The sequence below is a fragment of the Lissotriton helveticus genome, chromosome 7, assembly GCF_964261635.1.
Source record: "Lissotriton helveticus chromosome 7, aLisHel1.1, whole genome shotgun sequence".
NCBI lineage: Eukaryota > Metazoa > Chordata > Amphibia > Caudata > Salamandridae > Lissotriton > Lissotriton helveticus.
Genome location: NC_136068.1, coordinates 1,842,130,437 through 1,842,151,151, shown reverse-complemented (window position 1 = coordinate 1,842,151,151; position 20,715 = coordinate 1,842,130,437). Strand labels below are relative to the sequence as shown.

Sequence of the window (20,715 nt, the reverse complement as noted above, 5' to 3'; positions counted from 1 at the left end):
CTTCCTTCCCCTGCAGGCGGATCCCGCCCGGGCTCAGCGCTCCCGGTGCTTCTGATTTTATGATCCCCGCTTGGTGGGGGTTGAGCTCTCAATTTGCAGCCGCAGTTTCCTGCTACTTTTCTCCCCGCCTGGACTACGAGTCTGAGGTGACAGCGTTTTATTGCCCCGCAACTTGAGGCAGATAAGGGGCCCACCCTTCTGCGGTCCCGGGGTGGCGGCGGAGCCGGCCCGGAGGAGGGGAGAATGCTCCGGTTCCTGCGGAGGACCTTTGGCCGCCGCTCCATGCAGCGCTACCGGGGAGCGCAGGCGGCGCCCCGCGCACACCGAGACGAGCCGGACGGCGGGGGCCGGGCGGGCTTCGGGCAGCACCGGCCGCAGCACGCCGCCTCGGCTTCTTCGCTGCTGCAGCCGCCCGTGGTGAGCGGGGGCGCCCCGGTCCACATCCCGGCCGCCGGGGACGGCCGCTCGTCGCTCTGCTGCCGGGTGCTGCTGCTGGACGGGACGGACGTCAGCGTGGACCTGCCGGTGAGTGCCCACTCAGCCCCCGGCCGGGGCTCGCTCAACAGGCTCGGCTGGGCAGAGAGGGAAGTTTCGCTTTCCCAGCAGCAGTCGGGCAGGTGCAGCAGGGTCCCCGCCCAGCCCTCGCCCACCTGCAGGCTCCTCTCGAAACTTCCCCTCCGCAGCCCTTCTCCCACTGTATCCTCGTCCTTCCTTTTCTCTCCAGTATCGATACATGACCACTTTGCTTTTCCTTTCTGGCTCTTTCCTTACATTCAGTACATATTTTATTTTTCATCTTATTCTGCCTTCTCGTGTTCACCCTTTTCCTTTCCCTTACCTGACGACTGAACTCCAAATCTGTTAACTTATGTTTCTCTACATTTATTTTTTTCGTAGCACCCCCAGTTGTATAATTCCCTTTACCCTTCATGTGCTACCCCTTTTAGTTGTCTGTCTCCACTTTTTTCCCCCCCGCTGCAGCATTTTCTCTCTAATTTCCTCGCTTTTCCCTTCTTCCTCGCAGGTGTATCAGCAGTGTCCCCTGTCTGTATTTGTCATTATTGTCGGGCTCTGCTGGCTGCGCTCTGTACTTGGCTGGAGAAAGGTTCTTGAAACCTAAAAAGGGGCGGGGGGAGTGTTGCATTTGTACACAGTCTTCTAGGGTGTGTTTGTGTTAGTGGAGGCAGGGCAGCCTGGCTCACTACCTGGCCGCAGTTTCGGTGTACAGTAGTAAATCGTAAAGTGCAACTCTTCCCTTTCTGTATAGGGTATGAGGGTGTGAGGATGCTGCTGCTACTATACCCCAAAAGCCAGCCACGCTTACGTCGTGTGTGTCTGTGGCCCATGTTGGATGGGTCCTTTCATGTTCTTGTTTGGTTTGCCTGTTTCTCGGGGTGATGTAGCAATGGAGGGAGGTGTGGTAAAACCAGATTAGCCTGGCTTCAGAGAGCAAGGAAGGTGCACAAATCCGGGCGCGTGGCAGAAAATGATACGCCTCTCAGTTTCTTCCAGCCTTGGAGCACAGAAAGCTACGAATACGGTGCACGCATCTCGAAAACAATGCGCACTCGTTTTTGCTGCAGGCATAGATTTCCTGGCAATATCACCATGGCTCCTGCTTCGCAAGCCGCGCGAAACACAGGGCACGAATTGTGAGAGCGGAGACAACACCGAGGCAGGGCTGTACCTTTAACAACAGAGGTGGGGCCCTGGCTGGAAACCTACTATACGCGGAAGTTGTGTGGGGGAGCTTTGTGTTGGCAGCTCCTGAAGTGCACACAACAGGCAGTGGCGCAGCAGGTGTGCCATGGGCCTTGGTACAAGGGATCAAAAGGCTCTTCCTGTCCAATACATGGGTAGTAAAAGTTTCTGCCCATAGTCCATCTGGGTACCTTCTCGTGCTTATGTAAGTGTACCAATCCCAGGTGTGTACATTGCACTGCAGCTCAACACGCCAACCAATGCGTAAACCATACGTTATCTGATCACCCCCACAGTGTAGTGTGTGAAAGCCCCGTCCTGCCACACAACAGAGCGCACCAGAGTGTCGCTATGCCAACACACAGATGGATCGTCAAGGCGTAGGCTCGAAGTGCCTTCGGTTAATGAAATGTGACAGACAGATGTTTAGCGATATTCCGTTCGCGTGACGTGCTTTTTGTTGCAGTTCCGTAGTTGGTATTGATTGGGTGGTGGCGGGCGATTTACCCTTCCGGATTTGCACATGGGTTTGTTTACTTTAGTTATTCGAAGAATGTGCACACAATCACACCCGATTGCAGCTATATACACAATCCCGCTACAGGAAGGTGGCAGAACGTGTGAAGTTAAAAATAACCAGTTGCCCTTGCCACCCAAGTGAGCTCCTTCAACACTATTATGTTTACCTTGTTCAAATCCAACCGAAGGAAGGTGACAGAAGCTTTCAACAGGTGCTTGACTAGTGAGACGCATCAAACGACTATAAATTCACAATTATTCCAGTAAAAAAGTCTCATTACTTTGTGAATGCAACGCACCTTTCCTCTATTCTGACCATCTTGTGGGTTGTTGTATAACAGTCTTGTGTGAGTTGCAGCACATTTTGAACTGTAGAATTTATCAAGGTGACGCGTGCATTAGCCACACTCTTAAACCACCATTCCAATTAATATCCTCTGTTTAAACACGAAAAACGCGTTCTACTACTCCTGGCACACAACGTCATTCGCATGAGCACTGAAAGTATGAGTTGGGGCGCGATTTAGGTTACAGAAATTGGTAGCAAAGCAATGTGGATGGAGCATGAAAGAGGAGGCGCGTCGTGTCTTTATTTGGGGGGTGGGGGTTTGCACTCATTCACAATTTGTGCCCGGTTTGATGTATTTTACTTGCTATGCACACTGTGCCCGTCCCCTTATTTTTCCAGAGCACACAAAGCAAGACTCTGTCTCTTCATGCCTTGTAAACCAAGCTGTTTTGGGTGATAATGATGGTAAATTCACGATTGGTGATTAGATTAAATGGACTTGATAACCACATTCCCCTGCTGAATCTGCTGGAGGCCCGCCAGCGTTTGTTTAGCAGCAGCAACCAGTGTTTCACCTGAGGCAGCTGCCGGGCGTCGTGTTTTGATATCTCTGGGCCACCGTTGTGGAGCGTTGGTTGGATCGACAGTGGGGTCATTGAACTGTGGCACAGGGGGAAGGGCTGCGAAAGGGCCACGTAAGATATGCCTCTCTCGATTGGTAACGCTGATAGCCGCTGGCCTCTGAGCGGCCTATCTTGCTGCAGCCAAGGCGCATCTTGTGCTTTCATTTATGACTACTTATTTATTTTTAAATGACCAAATATGATCCTTGGAGCTTCTTGCAGGCATGTCAAGACTGAGGTGTTGACAAGTTCGCGATTTATATACTTGGAGTGAGGGTGTGGAAAAAAATGATGCCATCATTTTAAGAAGTTGCAGTCATTTATAGTCACCTAGCTTGTATTCAACTTGATTGGCAAGCCAACTTTTAGCAAGCTTCTTAAAGTTAGTAGAAGACAAAAGAGTAATATCAGTGCATTATTAATTTTATTTTATACACAGTTTTATGTACATATAGTTTGGTAGGCATGCTGTAATTATATAATGGGTTCCATTTAGTGCATGGTACAATATACAGGTAACGGTATTAGGAGCTCATTACTAGTCCCAAGTAAACAGAAGTAGTGATACTGCACCCAGAATTGCTGATGCATAAGTCACTTTTAAGTAGTGCTGTTTTACTTAATCATTCTGACTGTCACACCAAGGAGTGGGGAATAACCCATTAATAGAGCCAGTTGTTCCCAGTTCCGGGTTGCTAAGCTTGAAATATTGCTGCTTGCCCTCGTACGTAATTGGGCATTTACTCGAGTCCAGATGGACATTTATGGGGGGTGGGGGGGGAGAGTGCAAAATTTGGTGGACACTTGGAGTACACACCCCAATTTTGCATTCTCGCAAAACTCAAAATAGCCACCATAGACCTTCATTTCATGTGTGTGCTAATTGGTGTAATTTATTTTCTCATACCTTGTAATATCCAACTCCACTGGGTCAAAATTTAATAAATCCCACTCAATTATGAGTTTTTGGCAAATAACGTGCACATTTTGGTTTTTCCAGCACTACAATCCCCTTGTTGCAGTAAATACAGGTCATTTCCACCCCTAATAAATATCAGCAAGTTTACAAGCATTTTGTAGCTCTCCAGTTTTCAAAAACAGAGGCTCTTCGGGCCAAGATTTCAGCCAAGAAAAAATGCATCACGGCCTGACGGCCTGACGGCGCTGACAACAATGGCAAACAACGTATTGATTGATGCTATGAGTTGTCTTTTAAGATGCTTTGTTTATTCTTCACCTCACCGCTCTCTAGAGAGCCCATTCCGGGTCTTAGGACCCATGATTGTGAATGATTTTCCTGCCACTCTATTTATTTGAAGGTACAGAGGCATGCACCTGATTTGACAACGTGGATCCTATTTATTGAAAACGTGCTTGGGTGATAAGCACTTTTTAGTTGTTCATGGTTTAGCTAGACTGTTTTGTGAGCATCTGGATGATTGTCAAGGTAGTCTTTGTCTTTGAGATATCTCTTTTAAAATGGGGCATTTGTTTGTGCCAGCCTGGCAAGGATTTAACAAAATAACAATCTAACCCTAATACAGTATTGGCGTGTGGGGTAGCCAAATTCCTTAGCTGGGCATGGGTGATCAGATTTAAAGCTATGTGATGAATCTCATTTTAGGTAATCTTTAGGTATTTTTCTTTTTTTTCTTAAACAATTCAAAGCTGCAAATGGTTTAATACTGTTTTATCTTGTCTTCTTAATTATTTATGAAGTGCTTTTATTAACAACATGAATTGTATTTTTATTGTCATGTGCTTCTAAGATATTTCTATATCGAAATAAAGCTTTGTACTACTACCACAAAATAACACTTTTTTTCCTCTTGAAACGCTGGACGTTTCAAGAGAAAATAGAAACAAGCATTTACAATGCAACGGTTTCGCCTTTGGAAAATTTAGAGCTATTGGCAATGTAAATGACAATGCCATTTATTTATCTGTTTTCAAAACCAACACATAAATACAAATTTTGTCATTTACAATGCCAATAGCTCAAACTTTTCCAAAGGCGAAACCGTTGCATTGTAAATGCTTGTTTCTCATTGAAGTGCAGATAGCCTCATAAGCTAAAATGGGAAGGCTTTATTAAACGTTAGTAAATTCTAACCCTTGATTGGAGTTAGCCAGCACAATGATCTAAAGTATCATTATTTACAAGAAATCCAACAACTTAGCAAGGTTGGATTTAGTATAACAATTATAAGAAAATCATTTTAGAACTTACTTTCACAGAAGATACCTAAAGCAGCCCTGTAGCCGCCTCTTCTGATTGGTCAGACTGTTTACAGCCCAAGCCAAACTACTCCCTGAGGAGGTGTGAAAAGGCCTGGGACTGAAACAATACAGCTATTTGGTGGGAAGAGATCTGTGTCTTGGAGAAGCCAGAACAGGACGGGGGCTAGGGAGATAAACTGAACTTCAAAGGTAAAAAACATATATATCATAGGATCCATGCCAGCCCACTCTTCCTTTATCCCAGCCAGATGGGAGCTCCCCAATTAGATTAGGAGAGGGGTTGGAAAATGTTTAGGAAAATGTTAGCCACACCTCTGGGTTGGTTTAGCCAGACCTGCACTCCATGGAGCAAAGGCCAGAATGTGGAATAAATATGGGAGATCTGCAGGAGTCCCTCAGATTTCTTGTTTAACACCTTCCATGCTCATGACGAGCTCAGCTAGTCATGAGGCACACTGGAGCTGTGCTAATGATGAGCTGACCTTGTCATGAACAATGGTAAATATGTGAATGCAGCACAGGAGAAAAATACCTTTAGCATTGAAGGTGTTAAATATCTGCAGAAGAAGGACTGCTCTGCTGGACCTTTGGACTACACAACAGAGGGCTGCACTCTGAAGGACTGCGCGTGCTGCACTTTAAATGCTCCACACAAGAAGGACTTTGCCGGTCTTCAGGGACAAGGTGTCCCTGAGCAGCAACAGGTAGAAAAGAGCTGGAAGAAGCCACCAGCAACATCAGCTAAGAGCACAACTCCAGCTGACTATCTTCGCCTGTATTTTCCTGGACTGACCAGGTGCGTGGGGGGCTTTGGAGCCCAAGACCCCCAAGCGGCAAACCAGAGCCCATGGCTGGTGCTATGGACCCTTTCCGACCCTCAAAGTCCCTTTCAGAAGAAGATCTGAATGTTTGGGACCTTTTTACCAGATTTTGTTAAAGAGCTCCAGGGGAAGACCAGCATCGAGAACGAGAGGCAACGTTGGACAGCAACTCAACCTGACCACACATGTTTGCCTCTCTGTAAGCTCCGGAGGACCTTGCTATAGACAATGAAGACAAAGACCTCCAGGGCTCACCGAGGCATCGTGCTGCAGCAGGCCACTGTGCACAAATTCAAATCTGGACCTGGGGACTCCATCACTCGACGTCAGGAAAAAAAAGCTAAAAAAAAGTGATTATGTGTGAAGGTAAAATCTTGAATGGGACCTACCACTTAAGCTATCCGACCTGTGTTCCATTGTGGTCAGCCTAAAACTTTAACTTTGTACCGGTTCAGTGTGGCTAGATAGCTGCTCTTGGCACTTTGAGCTTTTTGGTGCTAGAACACACATTTTTTAACGTAATCCTTAACTCATATCTATGATTCCTTACATTGAATATTTGTCGTTGTGTTGTAATTTCAAAGACAAAGATATTCTATATTTGTATAAATTGGTGTTGAGTTTTTATTTTATTGTGTCTTTTACTTTTTGGTGATATTAAATGCTTTACACTTACCGGTCTCTTAAGTTAAGCCTGACTGCTTGTTGAGGGTTGAGCAAGGATTCATTTATTCAGACTTGACTGAGCCTTATTAGTGATTGTGGCATTATTATTAGCTGACTGTGAATGCCTACACCTTTGAGTAATCCACTATCCTACACATGTAAAATGCTATGCAGGCCCCACACACTTGGATAGCAATAATGCTCTACACATATCTATAGCCGGTGAATATACAATGTAATCTTCTACCAGCAGTACACTAGTCTCTTCTGCACTCGAAGTTCTTCCATAATTTATCTCTAAAGTTTACAAACCTCCACCAAATGCAACGCACATGCACTACTTTTACTTCTGTCAGCCAATATGTCCAAAAACATAAAAAGCATCTGCAAAGTGTTATGTTATGTTATGTTATTTAATTTTTTATATAGCGCACGGCGACTCAAAAAGAGTATCCCGGCGCTTTTTAGGTAAAGGAATGCTGCATCATAATAACATAACACGTTTAAAAGAGGGGGATAAAACAAGGAGGACCTGGAAACAGACAAAATAAAATCTACTGAGTAAACAGCCAGGTCTTAAGATCCTTTCTAAAAGCCAGTAAACTCGTTGCTCCCCGCATAGAAAGCGGCAGAGAGTTCCACAGCTGTGGTGCAAGTAAGCCGAAAGTGCTCCTCAGACAACAGGGGCAGAAACCTCCGCAGCATCCTGAGGACGCCAAAACAGGTGCCCGAGACCCCCAAGATCTGAGATTTTAAAGAAAGCCCATTGTCCATCTTGACCCCCAAGTTCTTAACCATTTTGGAGGAGCAAGTCGGAGGAAACATGTCAATGGGCCACCAGGCCTGCCAATTGGGCTCGATGTCACACCCAAAGAAGAGTACCTCAGATTTCTCGGAATCGCACTTGAGGCTGTTCAGTTGGAACCAGTGAAAAACAGCCCCAAGGCAATCCCGGATACTCTCCCCGTCAAAGTCTCCTCCTCTCTTACATGAGAAGAGGAGCTGGGTATCATCAGCATAGGAAACGATCCGGGCCCCAAACGACTCCGCCAACGCCGCCAAAGGGGTCATAAAGATATTAAATAGGGTCGGGCTCAGAATCGAGCCCTGAGGGACCCCGACTCCCAGAGGCGGCATCGCGGCGGAGTCTGGCGAGGCCCAGATTGTTTGCCGGCGGCCAGCTAGAAAGGAGGAAAACCAGCTGAACACCGTCCCTCGTAAACCTATCTCATAAAGTCTCACGAGAAGGCCGTCATGAGGGACGGTGTCGAAAGCCGCCGACAAGTCCAACATCACCAGCATGGCTTTGCCCCCCGAGTCCAGAACACCTTTAACAGTCTCTGAAACCTCAAGGAGCGCAGTCTCTGTGCTGAGATGGGGCCGAAAACCCGACTGGGTGGCATGCAGGATCTCGTTGGTCTCAAGAAAATTGGAGAGCACCACCTGCACGTGCTTTTCCAAGATCTTCGTGAGAGCCGGCAGCAAAGAAATAGGCCTATAGCTGACAGGGGCCTTTGGGTCCAGTCCTGGTTTCTTTAGTAGCGGAATCACCATAGCCTGCTTCCAGGCTGACGGGACCACGCCCTGGCTCAACGAAAGATTAAATAGCGGATTCGCCAGCGGATTGATCACCTCTGCCAATTTCGCCAAGATTTTAGCCGGGCATGGGTCCAACGGCGAACCGGATTTAAGATTACCCATGAGGGCTAAAGAGGCAGGGGCAGAGATCGGAGGAAACACGTCCAGCGTCGGACCTGGTGAGGCTAACGGAGACAAACAAGCCTCGGAATAAGTCGGGCCCAAAGTCACTGCCGGAGGAAAAGAGTCTTGAATAAGTTGGATCTTGCTCGTAAAAAAATCAGCAAGATCCACCGCCCAGGAGTCAGAAGGCTTTTCACCCGAGGTGTTAGATCGGGGGGAGATAAATTCTCTCACGATGGAGAAGATCTCCTTACAAGAATTGGCAGCGGCCTCTATTCTTCCAGCAAGATAGGCCTTTTTTTCCAGGCGAATGTCTCGATGATACGCCTTCACCACCGATTTATAGGTCAGCTTGGCAGCAGTGTCGTATTGTACCCGCCAAGCTCTTTCGGCCACCTTGCACTGCTGCCGCGTAGCCGACAGTGCAGCGGTGAACCAAGGTGCCGAGACCCGTTTCGGCGCTAGGCGCGGTGGTACTTCAGGGGCGAGATCATTAAGCCTGTCTAAAAACCAAACTTGCAGGGCCCCCAAATCCCTCTCCAGATCGCCTGAGAGGGGGCAGGGATGATCCACAGCGGCCTGGGCCAGCATCGCTGGGGTCACTCGATGGTATGCCCTATGGCCATGACCCTGCTTCTGTGGCACACCAGGCACCGGTTTAACTGTGCCTTTGATCATAAATTTAGCCAGCAGATGGTCTGACCATAGTACCGGGCTAATCTCAATCTCCTCAAGAGGAGAAGACGAAAATACCTGGTCGAGAGTGTGTCCCTTGTCGTGTGTGGGCCCCTGCAGATGGGGGATCAATCCCAACGGGGTCATTGCCTCAGAAAGTTTAATCGCGGCAGGGTCCAGCGGATCATCCATCCGGAAGTTAAAATCCCCCGCCACAATACAATGTTCCGCTTTCAAGGCCAGCCCTACCAACACGGAGTCGAGATCTTCAAAAAACGATCCCGGTGGACCAGGCGGCCTATAGATCAATAAGCCCTTCACTGATTGATGCGGGGACAAAGAAATGGAGAACGCAAGAGTCTCCGAGCCGCGGATATCCTCCACTGCCAGAATAGAACAGGGTGTGCCTTTCTTCACCACTAGTGCCACTCCGCCGCCCCTTCCCGTAGCTCTATCCTTTCTAAAGACATTATAGTCGGGCGGGATTGCCAACGTAACATCTGGGTTAGAAAATTCACCCCACCACGTCTCAGTGAGCATAAGACATAGAGGCTTCACCGTATCTAGGAGCTCATATATGTCTTGCGCATGTCTGCAGGCCGACCTGGTGTTTAAAAGCATGCAGCAATGTCCAATATTTACGGTGTTACGAGTGGACAGCGATAACTGAGCGTGGCTAGGGCGCCAGCGACAGCCAGGGCAGATGGACTTACCCAAATGGCGCCTGGGAAAAACGGTACAGCAACCAGTGGCAAAACTGTCGTAAGAGCGTAGCTCCCCTGCAGTATATTGCAACACTGGCGACCCGGACGTACCCATGCCTGATATCAGAGCCCCCCCCGCCGCCCCTAGCGCCTCCGGGACGCTGACGGGCGCAGACGGGCAGGACTCTGGCTTGACTCAGGCGCGAGTCAGGCGCCCCCGCTGCGCGTCTCCGCTGCGCGAGGGGGAGCGAGCTTTAAATAGGGCTCACCTGAGGTCCCAGTCAGCGCTAGAGCGCTGAAACAAGTGGCACACACCAATATCCACCCCCAAGATGGCGACCAGGTGCCAAAACGAAGAAAGGACAAATCCGCTCAAAACGCGGTGGGGGGCACAGTTTATATGCAGGTATGTGGGCCCAGCAGCAGAGAATTAAAAACAGGGGCAAATGCAAATAATGAAAAACGAAAATACAAAAAACGATATTTTAAAACAAAGCAGCGCTGGAGATTGCTATTCCAGCAGCATAGCGCGCGTGCGTGCTATTACCTTTACCAGGACAGAGCACAGTGCAGGCTCACCTTAAATAGGGCTCACCTGAGGTCCCAGTCAGCGCTAGAGCGCTGAAACAAGTGGCACACACCAATATCCACCCCCAAGATGGCGACCAGGCGCCAAAACGAAGAAATGACAAATCCGCTCAAAACGCGGTGGGGGGCACAGTTTATATGCAGGTATGTGGGCCCAGCAGCAGAGAATTAAAAACAGGGGCAAATGCAAATAATGAAAAACGAAAATACAAAAAACGGTATTTTAAAACAAAGCAGCGCTGGAGATTGCTATTCCAGCAGCATAGCGTGCGTGCGTGCTATTACCTTTACCAGGACAGAGCACAGTGCAGGCTCACCTTAAATAGGGCTCACCTGAGGTCCCAGTCAGCGCTAGAGCGCTGAAACAAGTGGCACACACCAATATCCACCCCCAAGATGGCGACCAGGCGCCAAAACGAAGAAAGGACAAATCCGCTCAAAACGCGGTGGGGGGCACAGTTTATATGCAGGTATGTGGGCCCAGCAGCAGAGAATTAAAAACAGGGGCAAATGCAAATAATGAAAAACGAAAATACAAAAAACGGTATTTTAAAACAAAGCAGCGCTGGAGATTGCTATTCCAGCAGCATAGCGCGCGTGCGTGCTATTACCTTTGAGGACATCGAGGTTGTCTAAAGGTGCTCTAGAAATGCATGTCGTATAGCAGATAGCAAGTAGCAGGTAAAGCCAGTCATTCACTGGGTCCTTCTCTTAGAGATGAAAGGTCAGAAGGTCAGAGGTGAATAGGCACTTTTCTGCTTCGATGGTTGATGACCATCTAGACAAGCTGGCAATTTGTTTAATGGCTTTCCTGAACCCACCTGTGGTCTCTGCCATGTACACACATGGTTGGTGTCCACTACAAAAGACAATTAGCATTCAGCCTGTTGGTGACTCAGCAAAAATGCCAGCCAGGGTGTCGAGAAATGTCCAAATGATATCCTTTTACCCATGCAGACCACGTAGATGGACAGACAAGTAAAAAAGGTGCTGTCTGAATATTCATGTTCTACATTTTGTAAACCATCATCTGTAAATGATATACTTGCTCCTAGTCAGCCAACGAAAAGTTTATCCGAATTGGCCATTATTTGGGTGCAGTAATTACATCTGGGCAAATACCGATGCTGCAGGTTTGGGTTATTCCTGCTGCATACTCCTGTGTGCAGGTTCCACAGAGTAGAACAGAAGTCAACACTTTATACTGCAAGCTTCCGCTGCTCTGACCAGAAAAGCATCTGGAGTTTAACCACAAATGTTTCCAGTGTTATTTAATGCACCCCGCCGGGTCGACGGGTAATATGCGCCTCAGTCGGCCTGACAAGCAAACTCAGGACTAAGAGGCTCATTAGGATGGCAGAAGGCTCACCACTGCCAGCAGTGCGGTGGCGGGCCCTCCGCCATCTGACTGGCAATGTCCCCCCACCACATTACGATAGCAGGGGAAACGTTCCGCAAGCGTGGCAGGTGCCAAGACCACCTGCCATGCTTCCGCCACAGGCAATTGTTACAATTTCCTGGCAGAGCGGACAGATTGAGGTGAATGGCGGCGGTGCCTGGCAGGCACCATCCGCCAGAACACAATGCTGGCCTCAGCCAGCCTTTCCATGGCGGGGAAACCACCATGGAAAGGCTGGCGGGGATTGGGTTTGAGGGCCTGTTGCGGGTCACCTTGTCTTGGGGGGTGGTGTTCCTGCACTAGGGGGGTACCCATAGTACCCCCTGCATTTCCCTGCACTGCACGGCATGCACCACTTAGTGCCTGGCACATAGTCCAGGGAAATGCACTCCATGACATTTTTACATTGCATAGGGTGCAGCACCGTCCGCAATGTTAAATCCCCGGCATGCGCAACATAATTTCAGTGGTGGGACTGCTGCCTTATTGGCGGGCAGTCCCAACCACCGCAACGATGGCAGCGGACTCAGGTACGCCCGCAATTGTAATGAGCCCCTAAGTTCTAGGTACTTTCTCAGGTGTCTGTCGTGATTCCATGCAGGTTTCACTAACCTGTTCAGCCGGGTACAGCGGGAGCGATGAACGTAGCTAATTCTCCCTATCCCCATGCAATGGCACACCCTGTGAGTATGTAGCAAACTCCACAGAGAGTATCACCACCAGGGAAAGGGAAAAAAGGGACAAAGGAAACAAAAAAGTTGCAGCCGTTTAAAATAATCTGGTAGGTATGTTTGGACATATGTACGAATTATAAACCTCCCTGATCTCTGGTGGTGGACCCTGCAGAGAAAGAAACAAGGAATTATACATACATTCAAGACTTCTAATCATGTGATCAATGCACTATGTGTGTAAGTAACTTACAGTTTACATAGCTGCTTGAGTCCCATAGAAAACATTTAAAACGAGAAAAATAAAGCATAAAAGCAAAGAAGCACAATTCCAGTAGTTAGCAAGACACTCAGGAATGTATAAGTCTAGTCACCATAAGTTCCTCCGGAAATAATGAACTTATTTTCTTTGGTAACACTGTATTAGGCAATGCAAAATAGCACAAGCAAAGTTGTGTGGGAATATCTCAGATATTCAAATTATACCCCATGGATTAGCAAGAAGAAAGTCACTCGCCTCACTATTGTATTTGCCTCAAACAGGTGAAAAGGAGTAAGTTGCTAAATGTACTGAATACTGGTGAACAAACAAAAAACAGCACTACTGGCAAGTTTGTAGCAAACAAAAAATCCAAAAGCAAGGTTAATAACGAATCCTTTTCGTTCCGAGATTCGGTAGAGCCTCTGCTCTACTAATAGTATCCAGCGCGTGTAGAATACGCGATCAGACTGCGCACAATGCGCCTTACCTTGAGGCTGACAATCTGAGCGATTGTTTGTGGCTTAAATCAGAATGTTGTGTCCACCCCCACCTCAGATCCCAGTGTGTTCAATGTGCGATCGAGGAAGGGCCCAGTACGATGTCAGGAGGCACACCCAATGCGCGATGTTCAAATGAGGCAATAAACAAGGTTCCAAACGGGGTGACTGTGAAACAATCCAAGGCGACTTAAGAGCTGCAAGATCACAGCTTACTCCGGATGTCAGGTGACAAGCACCGGACTGTGAGTTGGGAGGAGTTTAAGTGTATAAAAGAGAAAAGAGAGAAAGGACATCGCCCCTAAGCATTCTGGGCGATGTAGTGTTTCCTTCAAGCTCACATTCCTCTCTTGCTAGGTCAACCCAGGGTGAAACGTGACAGTGTCAAAACTGGCCAAAACAATAATAGGTTTTATGGAATATTTGGTACATATCAATTGACAATATTTATGTCTTTATTCTATTGGCAGTGGAAAAAATGTGCACTTGTTTAGATGAGAACCGGAAAAAAATGAATGAACAATACACAGGCCCTGCAGCAGATGGATTATCATGTGCAGCTCCTGAAACAACATGATACTCAACAAGGAGGCTAGGTGATTGGAAGGAAATTGCTCAGAAAATATATTTATACATCAAAGAAATTACAAGACCATCGACTAATTATAAGAGACATTTGACAATAGTGCAGAATTGAGCCTTTGTGAGTATATATGCAAGCAGTTATACAAGTGAGGCAAAGTGATGAGTGACCCATCATCTCTGACTGTAGCTGAAGCTCTCCAGATCTTAGTTGTCTGAGCATGTGACCAAAATCTTGAAATTGTGCAGAAATGTGGATGATTCATTGAATATTTCCTCTCTGAATTTTGCAGCTGACCCACAAGCTCCCCATTCCCAGATACCTGCACGGTGGATAATCGTCTTGCTGATGGTCCTGGTGGTACTGCTTGTCTTGGCTGTTATAGGATCTGGCTTCTGGAGTAAGTGAATGTTTCCACAGAAATATATAATTGAGTAGATTGTTGTTGCTGAATAAACAAATTATAGCAGAAATGTCCCTAAGAATATCGAATGACCTCTTACTTCTGGGACCTGATGTTTCTGACTGAGACTTGAGTTAAAGACGAATCCAATCCCGATATTAGCCTGGTGATTCCCCCGGATTACCATTTTGTCGGGATTAATCGCCCAGGCGCTAAAGTGGGAGGCGGGATCGCTGTTATCCTTCGTCCCACTGGAAGATAACGTCCAAGAAATTGGAAAATACTGGCCCTATTGAAGCCATGTATTTTAGCATTTCTGATGCAACACACCTGATTTTAGCGGGGGTGTTGATATACAACCCCACCCCCGGCACACCGCCATCCTATCTCATGGAGCTTCTAGCGACCATTGCAGACCTCTCATTGAGACATCCGCATTTCACTATTCTGGGTGACTTCAATCTGCATGTAGATGACACCGCTTGCTTGAAGGCTAGCTCTCTTGTGGATACTCTGGCAGGCATGAACTTCGATCAGAGGGTACATGGTCCCACCCATCGCGCGGGCCATACCCTTGACCTCCTATTCACAAATTTGTCGAGCCTGTCCACTTCGTCCCCACTACCCCTCACCTGGTCGGACCACTACTTATTCCCTTTTAACCTGACCATCTTCTTGCCTCCGGCCATTTCCACTAAAGTTAGAAACTTAAGTAGGAAGTGGTACAAAGTTACCTGTGATGCCCTTGAACCCATACTGGCTAATTCGAATTGGCAGCCCTCGGGCGATCTGAACACCGATGTCGCTAATTTTAATGTCCAACTCTCCTCGGCAATAGATGCTAATACCCCTATTCAACCCCTCTCATCGGCTCGAGCTAAACATTTCAGCTCCATGGTTTTCGCAGGCACTACGCGAAGAAAGAAGTGGTTGTAAGAAGCTCGAGCGCCGCTGGCGACTCACCTATGACCCTCTCGCTAAAGCCATCTACAGAGCTGCGATAAAAAAAATTCATAAACTCAAGCGAGCTACAATGAAAGAATTCTTTGTTAATTAAAATTAATCCTGGGGATAACTCTGCTAAAAAGTTGTTTCAAATTGTGAAGGATTTCATTAAACTGACAGCTCTTGCCAGCTCGATTAAATCTAGCCAAGTGCTTTGCTATGGCCTCTCTGAATTTTTTCATAATAAAATCATCGACATCTTCTCCTCCTTTAAACAGTCCTATGTGAGTTGGTCGTGGAGTCCTGCCCAAGATACAATAATCCCCCATGATAAGATGCTCTGTGCTTTTAAAGCAATCTCACTGGAAACTGCCCTGCTGAAAACACGGCGGTGTAAATCTGGATCGCCATTAGACCTGGTTCCCTCCCAGGTTCTTAGCACCCTTGCTCCGGTTATCACTGCCCCTCTAATCTCAATATGGAACTCTTCCTTATCCTCAGACCAGTTTCCCACAATATGGAAGCAGGCCAGGTTGATCCCCATCTTAAACAAGCATTTGCAATGCAATAGGTCTCGCCTTTGGGACCTTATCAGTATTTAGCTTTGTAGCAAATGATTGTGGGTACAGCAACATTTACTGTTCTACTATGCTGGACATAAGGGAGTCTTGGACTACCAGCAGTAATATACTTCTAGCTGGTGCTCAGCTGGAGCGGTATTTACGCTATAAGAGACCACTCGGAGTCCTGTCTCCACATTCCACGTTTTTGGCTGCTGCTATAAGGGGCATCTCCTGACGCGTCCCCATTGTTAAAGATAAAGCGCGGGAGGGCACTCTGCCAAAAAATAAAAGTGGATGTTATATAAGTTGAGCAGGCTGCGCAGAAGAAAAGAAAGGCGCGTGACGGCCATGTTATAGACGAATCGCAGTGTGTCACGCTGCAAAAATAAAACTTTGAACATTTTAATGCAGGCACTCTTACAGAGTAGTGCACGCTAAGCAACTGAAAATTTTAAATCACAACTCAAATTACAGGAACAACTTGTCGGGGAAGTGCGTAGCTGTCGTGCCTGCAACACCAGCTACAAAGAAGAAGTCATTAACAAAACAGTGCTCAGAATCTGTAAATAAAAAGTACTGAGTAAGTTCACATGAAACAGGGGCTGTCCTCATGGGGAAGTTACAATAGTAGAAAAGGAAGCACTACTAAAGAAATTAACCGAAGAAAAAGAAGCATTTCAAAAAGAGTCAAAGGAGCCAATTAAAAACATGGGCGAAAGATGGGCAGAGATTAAAGCCCATGTTCAGAATACAGCATGTTTCGTAGAGACAGGGTAAAAGCTGCCTAGGCGAGACTCAAAATAACAAGCCTTAAAGTCTGCTTTTCAGCCTTATGCCAGCAAAAATATTCCTGTTGGTGTGCTTTCACATGGCAAGCTGGGAGTTATGGAGGCAACAGACAGCAGGGGACTTTTAAAGGGGAAGCAGCACTTGAGGGAGAAAAAATGATCTTCCTAAAAATGCATAGTTGATGGAAACAAGTCAGCCAATATAAAGAGTTGTAAAGAGGCTAGGCCCCATGGGAGGGACAAGCATAAGAAGAGGAGGGGAAAAGCTTAAGAAGAGAAGCGTAAGCCACTGAATGAAAAGCAAGAAAAATAGAGTGATAATAAAGCCAACCAATGGTAAGCAGCAGGGGCCAGGTGAGACAGCTGCAAACCCACTGAAAGTTCACAATAGGTATTTTGATCTGTCTGGTAGACGAGGCCTAAAGACAGTAAAGCAGCATTACAGAACAATTTGAAAAACGGATGAATTAAATTTTACCTGTTGGTATGGTGTTAAGCAATACTATTTTAACCTTATGAAAATATATATCTTTAGCGTTGGTCTCAAATAATTTGTTTAATTTCTCTACATGCTTTTTGGCAGAGAAAGCAAAATAAGACTAAGCCTTCACTCCATTTCGAACAATTATACATAAGGTCATCTACTGTACAAACTGTGTCAAGGATTTTCTGTCCCAAAATCACAGGGATTAAAATGTACGACATTTTGGTACTTCTGAAAAACAAGACTACTGTAAAATAATCAGTTTTTACGGAAACTGAATACCTCTGTGAGTTTAAATCTCATATTTGATATAGTGTGTACATAGTGACAATGTTAAGAGCTCTTAATTTGCATGGTAATCAATGCGGAGAAGGAAAAAAGTAGGTCAAAGAAATCAATAAGCAATTGTCAAAGACATGTTCACCGCCTCTTTACATACACTTAAATAACACACCCTCCGGAATCTCAATAGAAATATTTGTTTAAATCTGAATTTGAGAACCTCCCCTCCCCAAAAAAGTTCATAGTAAAACTCACGGTGGTATTGCACAAGTCTAAAACTAATTTTGCAGTTCTTATAATGACCCCTTCTGACCAAGGCAACTTGAGTACCAGAAACCATATTATAGAAAGTGTCCTGGGGGTGCAAAGGGTGTTTGCACCCGCTCTGCATGCCCCTGGGGAACTTTGGTGCGGGAGCCAGCGTCCAGATATAGGGGCCGATTATGATTGCGGTTTTTCCGCATCCTCCGGGCCGGCGGAAGCCACCGCCGGCCTGGAGGATGCGGAAAAACCGCTGCGGAGCCTCCAAAGACCCACCTCCATATTACGATTGCTGGTGGGTCTGGAATTCCGTCCGCAGCTTTTCCGCCGCAGTCCCCTTCCGACCGCGGCGGAAAAGCTCTTACATGGCTGGCTGTGTCTATCAGACACCGCCAACCATATTAGGATGGTGGTAATGACATGCTTTCCCGCGGCGGCTTTTCAGCCGCGGAAAAGCATACGGACTTTCACTTCGGGGGCCCGTTGCGGGCCCCCTGGGTGAAGAGGGGGTGGGGTTGCACATGGGTGGTACCTATGGTACCCCCCTGGATTTGCGTGCACAAAGCAGCTGGCACCGCGCGGTGCCTGCCGCTTTGTGCATGCAAATGCGATGCATGCATTTTTAACCTTGCGGTCACATCCTAATCTGCTCGGAGGGAACGCCGCAGCCCCTGCGGACGTTCCCTCCTCCTCAGGGGTCGCGGACGGACACAAGTCCGTCCGCGATCCTAATCGGGCCCTTAGTCTGGATCCTGTGGTCCTTCTAGAACCGGTAGCAGCAGGTTGCAGGAAGAAGGCACGAAAAGCGGGACCTGCGCAACGGGAGCCTGTGTCCAGATTTAAAGGGCCTCCTGGCGCTGCTTACTGACGCTGTTGGTGGGTGACAGAGGGAGCAGGGCAGTCTGGATCCTGTGGTCCTCCTCGGACCGGTGGCAGCAGGTTGCAGGAAGAAGACACGAAAATCGTTTCATATACTTGAGACCTAGATTCACCATAGCATCTAAACACCTTCCTAATTAATACTCATCTTTCTTTTCATGCCACTATATGCACATGACCATGGGGACGAGGGGAAGCAAGGCAGTACCCGGGGTACCAACTGTTAAGCCTGCTTTAGTAGCTACTAAAACAGGTTACCCCTAATTGTGGTACGTCTGTGGGAACAACATGATAATCACTCTTTGTACTGACTTTATGTGCTTTGTTTTAAGGTATTTTTAAATGTGGGTGGTCTTCAGGCTCCATGAGTTCTCAAGCATATTAAAATGATGGTTATTTGTTGGAAGCACAAACTCCAGTTCACCATGTAATACCAAGGATGGCGGTTTAACATTCTTTGTGCTGTTGAGCCTGGGCGCGATGCATCCCTCCACCAGATAGAGAGTTGTCCTATTCTACAAATAATGTAAAGGTACTGTGTCCTCGGAAACGCTGACAGAACAGAATAATAACTTTAAATATTTTAAATTTGCACCATTTTTTTTATCAAGAATCCTAAACATTCTTAGAAAGGAGGTTGCCCAAATATAATGAAAACGTATTTTTGAAGGTCTAATAGGTTGAGACCAATGTATCACTGTGTTCATGAATCCACCCTGAGAACTACCTCATAGGCCGAGTGTGCTTAAAAAAGGTACCACTAGCTATCGGTTAAAAAAGTTTCTAGAGATCTAAAGAATATACTTGTCCTGAAGGATACTGAATGAACGGATGTGTCACTATCTTCACGTCTCCATGATTGGACATACCTATTGTAATCCCATGTCCTGAAGACAGTCGATCCATCCTCCTGACATCTAATTTAATTTCAGTCAGGACACTCTGTGTGCTTACAATCACTTTGTCCACACTACACTGGTTGAACTGCCTACCTGTAGTTTTGGTGCAGTCCCAACGTGCTCACAATTCGTTTACACTTAGACACAGCTCTTTCTCGGTCCTCTTAGTACCATTCAACACACAGTGCACTCTCTGTAGTTGAAAGCACAGTGGAATTACTTGCACAATTTTTGTCATCAGAGACATATGTACCCATATGATTCCTCCCCGCAGTTTGACCCTTTGCCTGTTCCAAAGCGCCAAGAAGCCGTTGGTGAACGTGCGCTATATATATTCTTTTATCATATCAAGTCACACTTTCCGTATTCCCAGTACCCCATTCCTCACTTGTAGTTAGAGCACACACCGCGAGTGAAACTTAAATAGTAAACAAGAATGCCAGGCAAATTCTTAATCGGGGACTGGCTCCTGTACCTTCCAGATTCTCAAACATGAATGAATGGCAAAGACTTCTTCCGCAAACACACAGCCACCCGTACTCACAGTGTTTCTCTACTTTGGTCAGGGTTTCAGCCTGTTTCTGCAAGTTCTTTAGGTTCATGTTGGACACTTGATAAACGAATATGCTTACGTGTATCGTTCAGAGGTGAAAGAAACTGCAGCGACGCCAGATGGTATTCCTTTCCACGGTTTCACTAACTAACAGATATAGTGAAGCAGATAACAAGCAGACCAGGAAGCCACAAAACATAACCTAGACAACCAGACCCACTGCTGCCCAATCAAACAAGACAAAAAAAAAAAAGGCTCGCGCAGCAGCAGGGGGGAGGGATTCACTCGCGGGAGCGATAATTGCGACCAGATGGGCCGCACGCTTCCGCGAGTGGATCTCCTGACGTGCACGCGTTGCCATTGAAGGCAATGGAACGCGTGCACATGCTTGACTGAAAAGCCAAAGCGCTCGGAAAAGGTTGTTTTCCTTTGCAGCGCATGCTCTGCGAAGGCTCGACCTAAAAAGGCAGAGGCTGACCCACCAGTTTTCAGCAACTACCGGCCTATATCACTCCTCCCTAAACCAGCCAAGGTACTGGAAAAAGTCGTACAAGAACAACTGGCCGACTACTTGGAATCCAGAGAACTCCTCCATGACTCGCAATCTGGATTTAGATCCGGGTATAGTACGGAGACTGCTTTGTTGGAAGTAACCGAGACTATTCACGAGTGCGTGGACAGAGGCAAGGTAGACATGTTGGTGCTCCTCGATATGTCC

General features: G+C 47.0%; 1 protein-coding gene across 2 annotated transcripts in view; it reads left to right on the top strand.

Annotated features, from left to right (window-relative positions):
* The window catches only part of LOC144767757 (killer cell lectin-like receptor subfamily F member 2), a 368,343-nt gene that overhangs the window by 121,935 nt on the left and 225,693 nt on the right, over positions 1 to 20,715 (top strand). For both annotated transcript variants that reach the window (XM_078651144.1, XM_078651143.1), the window contains exon 2: positions 14,233 to 14,340. In XM_078651144.1, the coding sequence (XP_078507270.1) occupies positions 14,233 to 14,340 (108 nt within the window). The remainder of the gene's footprint in view (positions 1 to 14,232; positions 14,341 to 20,715) is intronic.